The 19,882-nt window shown below is 31.3% G+C and overlaps 1 protein-coding gene across 28 annotated transcripts in view; it reads right to left on the reverse strand.

The window, feature by feature from the left end:
- LOC139510146 (serine-rich adhesin for platelets-like) overlaps positions 1-19,882 on the reverse strand; it is a 69,544-nt gene that overhangs the window by 29,345 nt on the left and 20,317 nt on the right. For 2 of the 28 annotated variants that reach the window (XM_071296489.1, XM_071296484.1), the window contains exon 6: positions 3,256-3,499. The exons of 18 other annotated variants lie outside the window; for them this stretch is intronic. In XM_071296489.1, the coding sequence (XP_071152590.1) occupies positions 3,375-3,499 (125 nt within the window). In that variant the 3' untranslated portion in view covers positions 3,256-3,374. Of the gene's footprint in view, positions 1-3,255; positions 3,500-8,105; positions 9,936-9,995; positions 10,192-19,882 lie in introns of those variants that run through there. 8 more of the 28 variants (XM_071296465.1, XM_071296464.1, XM_071296475.1 and 5 more) reach the window with 6 other exon arrangements.

A 19,882-nucleotide genomic window follows, 5' to 3' on the forward strand; every position in this document is an offset into this window, starting at 1 on the left:
TTCAAATTATCTTCCTTGGGTGCAAAAATGTCAATTTTTTGGCATTAAAATTGAAATATCTTTTTTAACTCATCGGTGAGCTATGTCTTTTATTACTTTTTTCAAATAAGCTGTACTTAAAACTAAACAATTGTAAACTTTTAGCAATTTCTGTAATATAGTTCTTTTTTATTTCGATATTACCTATTTTTCTCCTATTTAGTTGAACAGAAAAATAGTGTCTTAACAAAAATTCTTAAGGGTTTTGCAGAACCCAGTGTCTCGCCTACTTTTTCTGTTAATCACAGGCTCAACAAAAACAAGGAAAAAAATTAATAAAAATATTCCTCAATCTTTTGATTGTATTTAGAAGCTTCTGCCCAAGTTTCATGAAATTTGGATAAGTAGTTCTCAAGTAACGGTGCGACATGTTTACTCCCAACAGAGGGACAGATGGACGGAGAAACAGACGGACGGACACCGGACATTTGTATACCATAATACGTCTCGTCAAAATTTTGACGGGCGTATAAAAACCCTCCCCTTTTTTACAAAATACTCAATAACTCAACAAAATTTTTTTTGAGTCATCACCAAAAAGTATACAGATCTTTAGATTAATATAACTAAGAAGTGTGTAAAGTTTTAAGCAATAATCATAAATCGTTTTTGAGATACGGCACGACATGTAAAAAAACCCTCCCCTTTTTTACAAAATACTCAATAACTCAAAAATGAAATTTTGAATCATCACCAAAAAGTATACAGATCTTTAGATTAATATAACAAAGAAGTGTGTAAAGTTTTAAGCAATAATCATAAATCGTTTTTGAGATACGGCACGACATGTAAAAAAACCCTCCCCTTTTTTACAAAATACTCAAAAACTCAAAAATGAAATTTTGAATCATCACCAAAAAGTATACAGATCTTTAGATTAATATAACAAAGAAGTGTGTAAAGTTTTAAGCAATAATCATAAATCGTTTTTGAGATACGGCGCGACATGTAAAAAAACCCTCCCCCTTTTTTACAAAATACTCAAAAACTCAAAAATGAAATTTTGAATCATCACCAAAAAGTATACAGATATTAAGATTAATATAACTAAGAAGTGTGTAAAGTTTTAAGCAATAATCAAGAAACATTTTTGAGATACAGTGCGACATGTGAAAAAAAACACACCCCTGTTTTAGTTACAAAGTGCCCTCCCTAACTCAAAAAGTTTAAATCTTATTTTCACCAAAAAGTATACAGATCATTTGACCATTATAAGAAACAACTATATTAAGTTTCATGAAATTTGGATAAGTCGTTCTCAAGTTACGGTGCGACATGTTTACGCCGGACAGACAGACGGACGGACGGACACCGGACATTTGTATACCATAATACGTCCCGTCAAAATTTTGACGGGCGTATAAAAATGAGTATATAAATTTCAAGAATTGAAGTCAACCAGTTACAACCACTTAATGAATAAAGCATCCAAGCTTGTGAAATATCAAATTGCCAAGTACCAAAACTGTAAAAGTGCTGTTAATCCAACAGATAAAATGGCCATTGAACTCAGCAAGAATTGAGGTTTGGTTGTCTGATCATTTGTAGATAAACAAGGAGTATATACATTTCATAATTTTGTCATGTTTTTAACAGGTGGCTTAAATATATTAACCATTTACATGATTTATTGTAACAGTGGAGAGTACAAAGTTTAAAAGTCATCAAAGAGGAAGGATGCTGATATCATATATATTAATTATTTCCTTATTACCCTAAAATAAATCAGGTCAACACAACTGAGGATCACATGCTCAAAATTTAAATCAATCCAACATCCTTCCTCTATTGTTAGATACAGCATTATACAAACCACTTCAATATGTTCATAATTTCCTGGTTTTATTGCACTTAAAATAGATCAACTGATAAAATTTGCCATTTCAAAACTATGTGGGCTTTAAATCAATAAAATTATTTGAAACTATTCATCTTAGTTAGTTTTAGCTTATATAATGACTCTAGATTTATTTGAGAAAATAGAGGGTTTCACCACTAATTATATGATTTTATAGCTTGAAATTGTCAATTTTTTTTTTAATATAATCTGTTTTATAATTACAGATTTAAAATTCCTTGATCTGCCACTAATTAGCAGTTGTCACCTACAATATTCCTTGCTTTATATATCTTATTTTTTATCTAAAAACCTAGAGATAAGGAGATCTAGAAGTTCAAATATATGTAAATTAGCCACAAATACACGTATTTTTCGGTGGTATATGATTTTAAATGGTATATTTTAAAGATGTAAACTATATTATCTGGTTCTGTCCTGGCCTTTTATAGCATTTTAAATAGTATTAAACAATGTTGTTTTCTTATATGTCTGTAATTTATGTCTAATCTTATGTACTTGTATGATATGTCATGAAAGCTCTTTATAGGGCCCTTTAATTGGAAATAAAATATTCTTATTTTTATTCTTATTATACATGTATTTCAAGTAAACAAAAGTGAGGTCATTTCTATTTCTGGTTTGACTTCGTTATATGAACGCAGTACCAATAATAGAAGCAGAATTGTCCTATATGTTTATTTGTTTATTTTGGATTTGTTATTTTGTTTGAAGTGTACTCATTTTGATATAATATATACAAGAGCTTTTGCTACCAATTATTTTGAATGTCCATTCTAATGTAGCATATTAGAATAAATACCATTTAACAAATATTTTGGCGTAAAATGACATAAACGAAAAAGTCTGCAAAACTTGCATTGTCTTTAGCAACTACTAGTAAACAATGTGATGTCATATGTATGTATACTAAAGATATCAAACATAAAACTCTAGACGTATTCATACTTTTTGTACGCTTCAAAATGGTTCCAACAATGACAAAAGGAACATTTTTAGGCTCAACATGTGACTTTCATGTTTATTTTATATATATGTATTATATATAATGCTTGCAGAAGATACAATACCAGTATAAAGAACAACTATAACTGTGGCAAGTGAAATATGAAAAAGACAATAAAAACAAACATTTTCAACTAAATTTTATGGTATCTGGACTTAAATTAAAAACATGACTTTTTTTAAGAACACATGGAGAATTACAAATTTACAACAATGCCTTATGCCTTAAAGCAATAATATATATTTATTCTATACCAAATATATACCCAATAATGTAAACAATTAATGCTTAAATCTTCACATACACATCAAAAAAGTATACAAAAATATTCTTTATAACCTTTTTTAAACACAATTAGAACACAGTTATTGATGAATGTACATTTGACTGATCTGGTAATAAAACTATTTAACTCAAGATTCTTAACTTTATTTGTCAACAAATATTATTGGCCTACTTAATCATTCAAGATCAATATGGAAATTTAAATTTTCTCATAAATTGTTTCTTAACTTCACATGTCACAGATGTAATCTTGCTGCCTAGAACTTGGCGACATTTTCCTCGAGAATGATGGCTATATTGTGTACAAAAATCTGGAAAGATAAATGGAATTCTGTTACTTTTTTGGTGTAAATTTTTTGTTCAGAGTGTTTATGATCAAATTATTTAATATGAAGAATAAATTTTCTTTTGTTTGCACACAATAAGCATCATGTGTTATCTCTTTTCCCCCATAGGCATAGGAATTCTTAACAAATATAACATGTATTATAAAGGCATCCATCCATAACATAATAATGGCCGACAGACAATGAGATAGGTAAAAAGACCGGGAGATAAGTACTTTAGAAACAGTACCTGGAGTTTCAACTTAATTAGGAATAACTTTCACATAATAATGGAACCCTATCATATAGGTCTTGTGGTAACATGTGCCAGTCAAACCAAGTTGGTATTTGCTGCTTCTACACATAGTTGTGAATAAGAGGTATTAAGGAAAAAGACAGGTAAGCATAAAGTCAGAATAATGTGTCCACCTAAAGTGAAATTTTGTCTCTTTGGTGACTACTACCTTATGAGCCTGCATGTGTAAGGATTTATTTAAGATGGACATGCCAGCTAAAAAAATGTACATACATGTATAAGTTGGACTTTTTGTTTTCCTCACCAAATCAAAATACTATATATATAAATTCAGAAATCATTGTATGCATTTATTATTGGTATTTTGGCATTATAGACTAACATGACTAAAATGCAATTTTGATTTTTGCGATATTGAGAAAAATCCTGTTTAAGGGGGTTCACGGGTCCAAATCATTTTTTTTTTATTTAATATAGGATTTCGCTATATTTTTCTATAAATGAACTTTATCTTATACTAAATAGAACCAGATGCTCCGCAGGGCGTAGCTTTATACGACCGCAGAGGTTGAACCCTGAACGGTTGGGGCAAGTATGGACACAACATTCAAGCTGGATTCAGCTCTAAATTTGGATTGTGATTAAATAGTTGACACAGCATAGGTTTCTGACACAGAATGAATGTGTTCTAATGAACTTAAAATTTTTGTTTTCTCTTAGAGCAATTCACTATGCTGTTGAATATTAATCCTCTCAAAAAAATGTTTGAAGAAATTTTCTTTTTTATTTATGAAATTTCAAATGAGAAAAATTGAACCCAATTTTTTTAATCACATCCCCCTTTCCCTTATTCCAAAACTAATCTCAATTAAAATTTCTAATGGAGTTTGCAACAATAACTACTCATTTAAATACATCATAAAATATTAAGATGTAAAAAAACTGCTTGTTATCACTGAATGGTAAAGATTATTTTAATTTATCAGTTGGTAGTAAAAAGTGAATATACATTGTATATTGTATATAACAAAGATTTAAGTTGATTCTGGACAAAGAAAGATAACTCCAATTAAAATTTTTTAGCTATTTCACAATATTGTGCAATTAGATATTTCTTGCCATTGCGCAATACTGTGCAATTGAAAAGACTTGCTATTGCACAATACTTAATATAATAATTTTAGATCCTGATTTGGACCAACTTGAAAACTGGGCCCATAATACAAAATCTAAGTACATTTTTGGATTCAGCATATCAAAGAACCCCAAGATTTCAATTTTTGTTAAAATCAGACTAAGTTTAATTTTGGACTCTTTGGACTTTAGTGTAGACCAATTTGAAAACAGGACCAAAAATGAAGAATCTACATACACAGTTAGATTTGGTATATCAAAGAACCCCATTTATTCAATTTTTGATGAAATCAAACAAAGTTTAATTTTGGACCCCGATTTGGACTAACTTGAAAACTGGGCCAATAATCAAGAATCTAAGTACATTTTTAGATTCAGCATATCAAAGAACCTAACTGATTCATTTTTTGTCAAAATCAAACTAAGTTTAATTTTGGACCCTTTGGACCTTAATGTAGACCAATTTGAAAACAGGACCAAAAGTTAAGAATCTACATACACAGTCATGACAGTTAGATTCGGCATATCAAAGAACCCCAATTATTCAATTTGGATGAAATCAAACAAAGTTTAATTTTGGACCCTTTGGGCCCCTTATTCTGTTGGGACCAAAACTCCCAAAATCAATACCAACCTTCCTTTTATGGTCATAAACCTTGTGTTTAAATTTCATAGATTTCTATTTACTTATACTAACGTTATGGTGCAAAAACCAAGAAAAATGCTTATTTGGGTCCCTTTTTGGCCCCTAATTCCTAAACTGTTGGGACCTAAACTCCCAAAATCAATACCAACCTTCCTTTTGTAGTCATTAACATTGTGTTTAAATTTCATTGATTTCTATTTACTTAAACTAAAGTTATTGTGCGAAAACCAAGAATAATGCTTATTTGGGCCCTTTTTTGGCCCCTAATTCCTAAACTATTGAAACAAAAACTCCCAAAATCCATCCCAACCGTTCTTTTTTGGTCATAAACCTTGTGTCAAAATTTCATAGATTTCTATTAACTTAAACTAAAGTTATAGTGCGAAAACCAAAAAAATGCTTATTTGGGCCCTTTTTGGCCCCTAATTCCTAAAATGTTGGTTCAAAAACTCCCAAAATCAATACCAACATTCCTTTTGTGGTCATAAACCTTGTGTTAAAATTTCATAGATTTCCATTCACTTTTACTAAAGTTAGAGTGCGAAAACTAAAAGTATTCGGACGACGACGACGAAGACGACGCAGACGACGAAGACGACGACGCAGACGACGACGCCAACGTGATAGCAATATACGACAAAAATTTTTTCAAATTTTGCGGTCGTATAAAAATGAAATAAAAAAATGGGGTCACTGCTCATTTACGCTCACAATCTGGCGTCGAAAGAAGCATACATTTTTGTTATTGAACTAATAGGAGAAAAAGCAGTAATATCGAAATAAAAAAAGAACTAAATTACAGAAATCGCTTAAATTTTACAATTATTTAGTTTATGTACAGCTTATTCGAAAACAACAATAAAAAATATATGTCACAGATGAGTTAAAAAAGATATTTCAATTTTAATGCTAAAAAATTGCATTTTTGCACCAAAGGCAGATAATTTGGAGCTTTTTCAATGATATCTTACACATTTTAAAAGTCACCTGGGGCCAACACTAATTGGTTTTTTGGAATGATTTTTGTACCATATGATAAAGTAACAGCTACTAAAGGTAATTAATAAAATTTGTAATGAACAAGAATGTGTCCATAGTACACGGATGCCCCACTCGCACTATCATTTTCTATGTTCAGTGGACCGTGAAAATTGGGGTCAAACCTTTAATTTGGAATTAAAATTAGAAAAATCATATCATAGGGAACATGTGTACTAAGTTTCAAGTTGATGTAACTTTAACTTCATCAAAAACTACTTTGACCAAAAACTTTAACCTGAACTTTGCACTATCATTTTCTATGTTCAGTGGACCACGAAATTGGGGTCAAAACTATAATTTGGCATTAAAATTAGAAAGATCATATCATGGGGAACATGTGTACTAAGTTTCATGTTGGTTGGACTTCAACTTCTTCAAAAACTACCTTGACCAAAAACTTTAACCTGAAGCGAACGGACGAACGAACGAACAAATGGAGGCACAGACCAGAAAACATAATGCCCCTCTACTATCGTAGGTGGGGCATAAAAATAAATGTTTTATTTTTTTCTGAAAATCTTATACCAGTGAGCCTCCTTAATTCATATAAAACAAGAGGCTGTCACAACGACAGCAAACCGGATTTATTAATATTTATTTGTGTCCTAGCAATATCACAAGAACCATTACTGATGAATGGTGAAAGTGAAAATCGTCAATATCAAATTTGACCTCCATTTTGTCATCAGTAACAACATATTAAAATTTGAAAAGCTTAGATTGAATGGTTCATGAGTAAATGCAACAAGGTGAATGGAAACGCCATTTTACAATCTTCCAAGAACCATAACGCCTGAACGGTAAAAGTCAAAATCGTCATTATTGAACATGACCTCTATTTTGTCATCAGTAACAACATATAAAAATTTCAAAAGTTTTGGTTGAATGGTTCATGAGAAAATGCACGGACACGACTGGAAACACCATTATTCAATCTTTCAAGAACCATAACTCCTGAACGGTAAAAGTCAAAATCCTCATTATTTAACTTGACCTCTATTTTGTCATCAGTTACAACATATTCAAATTTGGGAAGCTTTGGTAGAACAGTTCATGCGTAAATGCACAGACACAACAGGAAACTCCATTTTTCAATCTTTCAAGAACCATAACTCCTGAACGGTAAAAGTCAAAATTGTCATTATTGAATTTGACCTTCATTTAGTTGTCAGTAACAACATATTAAAATTTAAAAAGCTTTGGCTGAATGGTTCATGAGTTAATGCACGGACAACATTTGATTGCCGTCCGGCTGCCCGCCGTACATCCCCAAATCAATAACTGACATTTTTGTCCGGTTCAAAATTCAAAATGTGAGTCTAAATTATTGCAATTATAACCCTGATGCATTTTTTGGAATAATAAAAACATCACAATTATTTCTGAATTTACAGCAAATCATCAAGCTTTTATATTTTTACATAATTCATAAAGTTATTTTGAAGGAACTGGCATGGGATTTATAATAATAATATATATATGGTAACAAAAATCAGTCAACCCAATTTTCAAAATCAGTTTGTATCTTTAATAAACATGTCAAAAATACCACAAAACAAAGAGAAATTCCTTGTTTCAGTGCAATTAACTAAGTAAGTTTAACATTTTTCTAAAATATTGATCAATAAGAATCAAAATTTTAATTCTTCATATACATTTTTACATTAAATAAAGGACAGGTGACTATCTGGTACAGTATTGTATGAATGCAATCAACAATAGCTATACATGTATCATACATGATGTATGAATAAATACACTAATAATTATATACCAGCAGAATAATATATAATCTACCAAAATGTAAATGTGCAACTAACAATTAATAGATGTAAATAATTTCAAAGTCCAATTGTCTCAAAAACTTCACATTAAAAAGTTCGGGCTTTCAATAAATCATGGATGCAATTTTAGCAGTCATTTGGTTGTTTTTCGGTTTTTGATTTACTGCAGACTATGTATGATAAATTGTTACCTCGACTTTGAATCAATTGACACCAAAATCTATGTATACAGGGACCTTGTTTTTACCATGGGAATTCTCAGGACATGACAAGACCTTGACCTTTGACCTCAAGACCATAACAAAAATATGGTGGTCTTCTTCATCCCACAAGGTATTATCAGACCAATTCTAGGAAATGTTGGGAAAATGGTTCAATATCCAGAAAGCAAAAAAGTATAAACTTTTGAATATTTGTTTAAAAACTGAAGTTACTGTAAATCCCTATAATTCCTGGTTTCAAATAAGATAAAGTGTAAACCTATTGAGCCACAAAAGAAGAACTTGTATAAAGCCATCATTTAACATTTTTATTTGTTTTAAAGAGTTTCTGATATTTTATATAAAAAAAATCAAAATATTTGGTACATATATGCTATCTGAAGTAATCGCTGACAATAGAAATACAGTATGTCAAACTTTCAAAAGAAAATGAGTAGCCAAACTAGTACTATACATTCAAAGGACATTCAATGGCCTACACACCAAGATAAGTTAAATAACAAGAATGCCCTTTTTTATAAGGTCATTAAAATCTATCAGTTCCAATTCAGAATATTCAGTCACTTTCACTGTAAATTTCCAAATTTAAACTTGCACCTAGTGTTTTATCTACTCATTTCATGAAACTGAACAAAAACAAATTTGCTTTAAGCATCCATGTTTATTTACTCAGAAGTGTTGCAAACGATGCATAAACTCCTTATATTTCTTCAATTTTTGTTTTTCTTTGCAAGTTCTTGCAGTCAAACTACGATAAAGAGCCTCCTTACACTTGGATTTGGTATGCTGTCCATTACTGGCACAGAAATCTGAAAAAATATGTAGCTTCTTTATAGTCTTTCACTCTAAAAACTGATGTTTTTACAACATAGAAATTTATAACATTTAACTGCCATACATGTGGAGTAAGCAGCATTCTATAACAAACGCACAACATACAGTCTCTTAACTTATTTTCAATTTTTATTTAACTTTTGTAATCCTCAACTGATTTTGATGTTCAAATCAAAATCTTCTAACATTTTCCCGCACATTATTATGATTTTGTTTTCCAAAAGATAGGTCACTTATTTTGTTGCTGATTAGCAATCAGCTTCTTTATCTTTTGTTTTGCTTGACATGTTGCTGATGTTATACTGGTAGCGATGCAATGTCTTACTTTCCCTCTTGAATGACGGCTATTTGCAGAACAGAAATCTGGAAAGAGAGGGATATCACTTTAGAAATATTCCTTTTGAAGCCCATTTTTTTCTCATTCGATGAGTTTCTGCAGAAATGCTACGTGAAAGTGTATGTCGTGCTTGTCCACGTGTGTGTTGACCATTTTTTTCACAAAAGTCTAAAAGAAAAAAAATGGTTGAAGTCAGACACAAATTGTTCAAATCTTTATCTATCTTACTTTGTCCAGCATTTTCCAATAGCTGTTCCAAATTTTAAAGATTATCTATAACCACTATAACAAGAAATCCTAGTTCAAATCATCATTCCTCTTTGACTCATCATTTTTCTAATTCTATGAGTTTCAGAAGACACACTACGATATAATGTTTGCCTCACTTCCACCCTCCTATGTCGACTATATTGTTCACAAAAGTCTGAAAAGTATAAAAAGAAAAGGTTTTTCCAAAGACCAAGCTTTTATTTCTATTTTTAATTTGTACCAGCTCTATCTAAGGTAGTAAGTTAAGATTGTAGCTGAGGTCACATACATTTACATACGTAACAATTTAATAAGACCTCAACTTATAGATCTAATACTGACCAAAGAAGTCAGATCAAGGGTTTTATGATTATTTGAGGTGTGACATTGACATTATTTTATGTATAAAATGCACAGAATTTTATTTTATAAATTTTAGGGGAGTCTTGATGCTTTCCTGTCTGAATCAGCCTCCGATAAAAGATAAAAATCAGATCATCTACAGGTAATATAACAGGCTTAATTCAACACCCCAAAAAAATCTTAGTTAATCTTGTAAGCTTAAGACACATTTTGGACCCCATTGGACCTCTTTGGACTTTGGGCCAGTTCTAGGAATCAGTGGCAAGTTGAATCTGCCACATCACTAAAATGACTTCCGACGCATGTCGAGCAAACTGGTGAAATCAAACCAGTCAATTAATACTTTGTTTCACTTTCAATGTTGTCATTCTTTTCCTTTTCAATGGCTGAACACAACTAATTCATGCATAACCAAATTATAGCTAATGGGTTTAATCGAAAGTCACATGAATATGGATTCAATGAGGTGGAATTATTCACTTTGAGTTTGAACTGAATAATTCATCAGAAATGTTTCTTTGCCTATTTTGCAAAAATAGAAATAAATTGGTTAATAATAACAAATTATTGTTTTATCAATTCACTTTTATTAATGATTGAACCACACAACCAAACAAAATCAAATTCTTATTTTTTTCATATCTCATATCTACAATGATCTAGTTCTCCTTTAAATAAATTTTAACATTTACATGTACATATGTATATAGCAATTCTATAATATATTAATCAAATATTTGCTTAATCAACAGAAAAACTTCTGCAAATAGTTAAATATACTACCGGTAGAATATCTAAGAAAACAATTTAAATATCAAAAGATGTCTTAGGAAAAAAGATGGTTTTAGTGTAGTACAATGTTAAAAATTATGAAAATAAAACTACCATGCTGTTTACATAATGTGACAAAAGGGAGATAAATACTACAATTTGTTTTAATAAAACACATTTAATTATCGTCTCCTAGGAGAAGATATTAAGAATTGAATGATGGACAGTCAGTGTGTGAATGCTTCTTACTACCTGATTGGAAGATATTACGAGATGTGAATAATCAATGTTTATTGATTGGTTAGGACAATCCAACCTAGTAAATGTCCTTTAATCCTGTAGAGTATCGGATTTTTCCTCTCTATTTTAGCAATTAGATTTTGCCTGGCCATTAATCATGCATATTCATGATATTGGTACACAGGTAACTTTTAACTATAAATAGCGGAATCTGGAGTTTCGTAAACAACAACGTTAAACAATATATACTACTTCATAACGTGTGACCTCACGTTTGTCATGTTTGTGGTAAAATCTGTTGATTGATGCAAGTGGCTATTCTAGTAAATGAATTAATCTACAAAGCGAGGGTACTTTCCATTTTCATCAGCTAAGAGACGAAAAGCCCTTTTTGAAAGGCTATTACTTGTACATTAACAGAGTTAATAATTTAACACAACAACAAAAATATCATAAGATACAATATGATACTATGTCAAAATGATGCAATATCTTACAAAGGAATTTTTATTTTGTTTTTGCCTGGCCAGAAATATAAAGCTTTAATGCATATTGACCACATTTTTGCATACAATTCTAAAGTTGATAGTACTAAGGTTGTTCCATTTAAAAATAATTTCAATATTTATATTGAAGTTCTATATTAATCAAAATCTGCTAAATCAGCAGAAAAACTTCCATTCTAAATTTTATTCTGTAAATATATAGTAAAGTACGGTATAATGAATATTTAAAAAAACTTTAAACAATTTCAATATAAAAAAAAATAACATGTGATGATTATTATTATTTAATATGGTACAATTAATGATCAAAATATGATATTAAAACTACCATACAGTATGTGACAAAAGGGAGATAAATACTACATATTTGTTTTAATAAATTTAACATGTTTACAAATTTAAAAAGTGTTAATAATTGATTCTTTTCCAAGTTAAAATACAATTCCAACAAAGTTTGATTAAATAATTGATCTGATGTTGATGTTTAAAAAACTTTATACCAATTTAACAGACTGAACCTAAATTGTTGACTCCATTGTTGCAGTATGTAGGATTGCTTTGTCTTGTTTTCATATTAAAATTTTGCAGGCTTCACACAAATGCTAATGATCATCTTAAAATAGCAATTACTATGTGACTTTTAATTTCTATATTATGTATTCAATAATTTTTTGGAGCATATCTATCACCTTTAAAAGTCCCTATAACCTGACTTTATAAAAGAGGCCAATATCTAAATATCTTTAAAACATGAAAATAACATTAAGTTCAGGTTGGACAAGTACACCTTACAAGCATTCCATACACAAAATACCATTTGCTTGAAGTATCTGAGATTTGGACTTAACCATGAAAACTTAACCTTGTTCACTGATCAATGAAATGAGGTCACAGTCACATGAAATCTACCTGACAGGCACATTAAGATCTTGCAAGGTACACACATATTAAATATAGTAATTACCTTGTTACTCATAATACGAGAGAAATTAACATTACAAAAATCTGAACTTTTTTTCAAGTAGTGATCACTGAACCATGAAAATGATGTCAAGGACAATGAACATATGTCAGATGGAAACTTTTTTAAAATTACATAAGGTATATAAAGCATCAAAATATTCTACCTTCAGAAACGAAGCTTTTAAAAAGTTTGCTAACGTCACCGCTGCCAGATGCCTATCTCTATGTCGAGTTTTCTGGTGACAAAACATTTATTATCATTTCAGACTCAGATCTATATATGATACTCATGATAACAGTGACACAGTCAAACAAATCATCATGAACAAGATCTAAAAATATTCGGATTGTTTCAAATTAATATACGGCATCTTAAAAGAAATCATCTTGCAAACAGCATCCATTTTAATAATCTTGGTAATGCAATCCCAAGGCTTAGAATATTGTATGAACTGCAAAATGCAATTTGATCATTTTTGTTCATTTTCACTTTTTGATGGCCATTTCGAAAAAAGTGATAGTACAAGGTAAGTATTTACATTTTTATGCTTTTCAAAAGATTAAGTTTGAATATAATTTGTTTAAGTTTATACATTGTTATAATTACATTAGATGTATGTTTCATTATAATATTTTATTCTGATTTGCTAACTGCACATCATGTGTTATTCCGTAAGCAGTTGCATTGCTCAATACAACTTTTCACTCATGATAACACGTGCTCCAACAATAAAGTGCACAGGTGAATTAAATAATAAAATATATAAAATTCGTGTTTTCATGATCATAGCTAAAAAATGTAATTATAAGTATTGAATGCTTCTTTTTGTAACTTTATAGGGTTGTAAAAGCGTTGACCGTGCGTACATTTTAAGAATGAAGCGCTTCCGCGCTTCATACAAAATGTACTTCGGTCAACGCTTTTACACCCCAATAAATTTACAAAAAGAAGCATTCAATTCTTAAGTGAAATTCAGACTGATTGGCAGAGTGAGACATCTTGAAAATGATTGCTCATATTGAGATATATTTCAGAATGGGTCCATCGTTTAAATTATATATCAAGTATATACCTACAATTGTGCAAAGTCTCATAATTTTATTATCCAACCCACAATTCTTAAAAAAATATGCACAAATCAGCTGGACTTTAAGTCAAAATTCATTGAAACCAAATATTTTTGGAATCAGTGCAAAGCATTAGCTATCATGACTTGAGACTGGTAGCAATATATTCATGATATTTTTTAAAGCTATCCAATGTTACAGGTACATGATATGCATATATATATATGGAAAGATAGGATAGTAAGCTTATTTAGTCAGGCCTAAAATAAAATTTCATTTGTTTAATTGGCATTGCCGCCCGACCCACTGAAAAACTTGCCGCCCAAATAATTTTATTTGCATTTCAGAAATTCATTTATTTTTTTTATTTAAAAAAAATTGAAATTGTGCCGGAAATTGATCGTATCCCCGAGTTTGTTCCTGGCTTTACTTATTTCAAATCATAATCTTAAAAGCGCTTGCCTTACACTGTATTGGGAGCAAACATTTAAATGACATGGAATAGAAAAAGTCTGCCAAAAGTAATGTTAAAGAGGCCGACAGGGGAAGGCATCTCCCTATGCTGCAATGCATTGGTTAAGGGAGATGGATTTTATCAAAAATCAAATTTCAGCTATTCTTTGAAAGAAATGTTCTGAGAGACCTTGTAGAGGACTCAATTTTTTCTTTTGTAAAGCAAAAACAGATGATTTCTGCTTGACTTTGTCGCTTCATGAGATAGAAGTTTTTCACCAGGACATCACAGAACAAATATGCGTGGCTCTTACATTTGTTGAACTTATCAAATATTTGAAATTTAATTATCATTGACAAATTTTCCCTTGAACCAGAGAACAAAGTATCTACTATAGTCAGAACAACAATGATGCATTCAAGATAATTATGGCTGTAAGCACCAAAGCTTAAAGACCATAATGATTTACAGGTTTATAGTAGTTTTGTACCAGTAGATGCTAGCCTGGAACAAAACATACATATTTTAAAGACTAGCATCTTGTGTCAATTGAAGTACTTCCCCCTTTTCTTGCCTTTCTTCTTAACATGAATAAGATAATTCTTAAAACAAAAGATACTGACAGAAACATATTTATAAATGTATCCCGTGTACTAATGAATAAAATCCCCTCCTTTTCCACAATTCTAAGGGCTCATTAATTTATCTGTATTTATGTAATACATGTCCAGATTTCTGTTGATCAAACCAGCATTACAAACCATAATTTATTTATCTAGAAAAATTGTCTGTCCTGCTGCATATTTCCATTTTGAATTTATCATACGTTTTAAACCTATCCTTGAAAAACCTTGCACTTGGATAATATTAGTATAAACACCGTGTCTATTTGTGCCAACCTTTCAAATTTTTAATATTTTGCTATCCTAATTTGGAACAGATCCTTTATCCTCAAAACTTATCAGGGGAAGAAGGCGTGTTTGTATGGTAGTTCGTCACACCTTACATGTATGATTACTAGCCTCCAGGTATTGGTTTGAGCCCTAGTTGGGCAGTTGCAAAATTAAGGTTTGATTTTCATGTCAGATGTGATAAGGTTAGTCAGTTTCCTCCCACAGGTTGGCATTTTCCTTCAAGTACTATGGTTTAGTACGGCACTTAAAAACTGACTGCCATGAAATAACCCATATGGTGTAGAAAGTGATGTTTATAAAACCAAAGCAAACAATCAAAGTTTTAAATCTTTGTCCATTTGTACAAGGAGCCGTAGTGGTTGAGCCATTTAACTTATGGTAATTTTACCAAACTGTGACCACAACTTCAAGATGTGACATCAGGCCTCTGTTCAATGGGCAGTCAGTCCCACAATAAAAGTTCAATTTTCACGTCATACATTTTATATGGTTAATTTGTCAGTTTCTAGGCCTGCCTCAGTTCTGTGTTTTTTTCTGGGTACTTTGGTTAACTTTGCCAATAAAACTGACTGTCTTACATGAAATTATCCATATGATGTAGAATGTGACATTGATGGTTGACCCCTTTCAAAAAAAACACCAGCATGTACACACAACAATGCTGCAATGCTTTAGACAACATTGATCTAGAGACTTCATGATTTACATGTATAAGGCTTTTAAATGTAAAAAAAACCACTTTAATTTTTGAGTGAAAAACTAGATAAATCAAGGGAAAAAACATGCTGCCAAATCAAGATGAAAGTAAACATTCTGCTGCATTTCTGTATAAAATTACACATGAATAATAGTGTAAAAATGTGTTTTTGAAGCATATTATATATATATGCAGTGTAAACTATCTGGCATAGCAACAGATGAAAATAAATATCATCAATATTCTGTTCAAGAAAAGTCCTGCTGCCTAAATTACCACCACAAAATAAAATAATTATCCACATCTCAATCATGTCAATGTTATACAAGAGTGCACACGCTGAAATGTCTCGCCTTCTATACTAATCATTGATATTATGTTGATAGTCTTAAGTATAAATCTAAGCTTTATTACAACTGTCACATAAACTTTACATTAACCAAGATAACTAAACAAAGACCAATGAACCTTGAAAAAGAGGTCCAGGTCAGATGAACCATGCCAGGCAGACAGGTACAGCTAACAATGCTTCTATACAACATATATAGTTGACACATTACTTATAGTTTAAGAAAAATAGACCAAAACACAAATACTTAACACTGTGCAATGAACCGTGAAAATGAGGTCACGGTTAAATAAAACCTGCTCGACTGACATAAAGATCATAAAATATTTCCATACACCAAATATAGTTGACCTATGGCATATAGCATTAGATAAAAAGACCAAAACTCAAAAACTTAACTTTGACCACTGAACCATGAAAATGAGGTCAAGGTCACATGACATCTGCCCGCTAGACATGTACACTTAACAATCATTCCATACAACAAATATAGTAGACCTATTGCATATGGTATGAGAAAAACAGACCAAAACACAAAAATTTAACTATAACCACTGAACCATGAAAATGAGGTCAAGGTCAGATGACACCTGCCAGTTGGACATGTACACCTTACAGTCCTTCCATACATCGAATATACTAGCCCTATTGCTTATAGTATCTGAGATATGGACTTGACCACCAAAACTTAACCTTGTTCACTGATCCATGAAATGAGGTCGAGGTCAAGTGAAAACTGTCTGACGGGCATGAGGACCTTGCAAGGTACGCACACATCAAATATAGTTATCCTATTACTTATAATAAGAGAGAATTCAACATTACAAAAAATTTGAACTTTTTTTTCAAGTGGTCACTGAACCATGAAACTGAGGTCAAGGACATTGGACATGTGACTGACGGAAACTTCGTAACATGAAGCATCTATATACAAAGTATGAAGCATCCAGGTCTTCCACCTTCAAAAATATAAAGCTTTTAAGAAGTGAGCTAACGCCGCCGCCGTAGCCGCCGCCGGATCACTATCCCTATGTCGAGCTTTCTGCAACAAAAGTTGCAGGCTCGACAAAAACTAGAGGCTCTAAAGAGCCTGTGTCGCTCACCTTGGTCTATGTGAATATCAAACAAATGAAGCAGATGGATTCATGACAAAATTGTGTTTTGGTGATGGTGATGTGTTTGTACGTCTTACTTTACTGAACATTCTTGCTGCTTACAGTTATCTCTATCTATAATGAACTTTGCCCAGTAGTTTCAGTGGAAAATGTTAGTAAAAATTTACAAATTTTATAAAAATTGTTAAAAATTGACTTATAACCCTTTCCTCCATAATGACGCCTTTTGACGCCACCCCTTTACTCCATAATGACACATTTTGACGCCTGTGTAGTACATCAGTTGAAATACTTTGACTACAAAGTGTCTGCATCAGACTTTATAAAATTTATATCCAATATGAAAAGGATATTCATAAGAATATCTGACTTGAATTTATTTGATGAAATATTTGTTTTTCGCAATTTGTTTATACTTTAAAGCATATTTTTAGCATTTAATTGAAAAATCCTATGCGAATCAAGTATGCAAAAAAAAAAAAATGTCAATGGAGGAAAGGGATAAAGGACAATAACTCCTTAGGGGGTCAATTGACCATTTCAGTAAATTTGTAAATCTTACTTTGCTGTACATTATTGCTGTTCAAAGTTTTAAATTATCTCTATCTATAATAATATTCAAGATAATAACCCAAAACAGTAAAATTTCCTTAAAATTACCAATTTAGGGGCAGCAACCCAACAACGGATTGTCCGATTCATCTGAAAATTTCAGGGCAGATAGATTTTGACCTGAGGCTTAAATTAAAATATTGTTTGTTTGCCCTTTACCGACCGACCCTATCAATTCGTTCCGCCTGAAAATCTTTTATTTGTATTTACCAGCAAGATTTTATTTTATTTTATTTTTTCGTTCCTACCAAAAATCTTATATTTGTATTTCCCGCTCAAAACTTTTTTACCGGAATCCTCGGGTTTTATCTTTACGTATAAGGTCCAGTCCGTTTGGTATCACCTGAGCGTTTGACATGAACACTTGCATTTGAAGTTTCAAAGCATTTGTTTGAAATCGATGTTGAACGCTTTCTGAAATCATGATATGAAGTACGTTACTCTGTACCTTTAAACTTAAAGAGCAGGGTTCATTTACAAAAAAGTTTGTTTGATACAAAAGTATTAACGTGTGTACAAACTAATTTGTAAACGGACGTTGTATTCTATGTAGGAAAGGCCTTTTGTAATCCGCATATCAGAATTATGTTAACAATGCCGCTAAATTATTTATATCTGACATGAACCAAAAGTGACAAAACCCTGTAAAGTGGAGAATATCTGGCAGTAAAATCGCCAAGTTTTCCATACAGATCATTTATAAATGTGATGCAAAATACGTGACAATTGAGTTTTAAGTCTTATAGCATTTTTATTGGAAAAAAAGGCACACACCAAATTTGTAACACTCTAGGGACTTTTTCTACTAGTAATATATGTCTGCCCAGACATTATCTTACCAGTACAAAGTTATCTGTTATATATTTTTTTTTCAAAACTAATAGTCCCAGCGGAAAACTTATTTGCAAAAACAAAACGGACAAAAAAATGACATTATGCAGATTTTGTATCTATAAAATAAAATATTTTACCTACTGCATGCCTACCCATGACAAATAATATACCGAGCCAAGTTATTTTTTTTGGGGAAAAAATAAAATATTTTACCTACCTACCTACCCTGTTTCAAAACATAGGGTCGGAAAAGGGCAAACAAACAATATTTTAATTTAGGCCTGATAAACAATTTTACCCTATGTCAGATTTGCTCTAAATGCTTTGGTTTTTGAGTTATAAGCCAAAAACTGCATTTTACCCCTATGTTCTATTTTTAGCCATGACAGCCATCATGGTTGGATGGCTGGGTCACCGGACACATTTTTAAACTAGATACCCCAAAGATGATTGTCGCCAAGTTTGGATTAATTTGGCCCAGTAGTTTCAGAGGAGAAGATTTTTGTAAAAGATTACATATGTACTAAGATTTACGAAAAATGGTTAAAAATTGACTATAAAGGGCAATAACTCCTAAAGGGGTCAACTGACCATTTCGGTCATGTTGACTTATTTGTAAATCTAACTTTGCTGAACATTATTGCTGTAAACAGTTTATCTCTATCTATAATAATATTCAAGATAATAACCAAAAACAGTAAAATTTCCTTAAAATTACTAATTCAGGGGCAGCAACCTATCAACGGGTTGTCCGATTCATCTCAAAATTTCAGGGCAGATAGATCTTGACCTAATAAACAATTTTACCCATTTGCACTAAATGCTTTGGTTTTTGAGTTATAAGCCAAAAACTGCATTTTACCCCTATGTTCTATTTTTAGCAATGGCGGCCATCTTGGTTGGATGGATGGGTTGGATGGCTGGGTCATGTTGACTTATTTGTAAATCTTACTTTGCTGAACATTATTGCTACATTATTG

This window comes from Mytilus edulis, chromosome 2 (assembly GCF_963676685.1).
Source record: "Mytilus edulis chromosome 2, xbMytEdul2.2, whole genome shotgun sequence".
Lineage (NCBI taxonomy): Eukaryota > Metazoa > Mollusca > Bivalvia > Mytilida > Mytilidae > Mytilus > Mytilus edulis.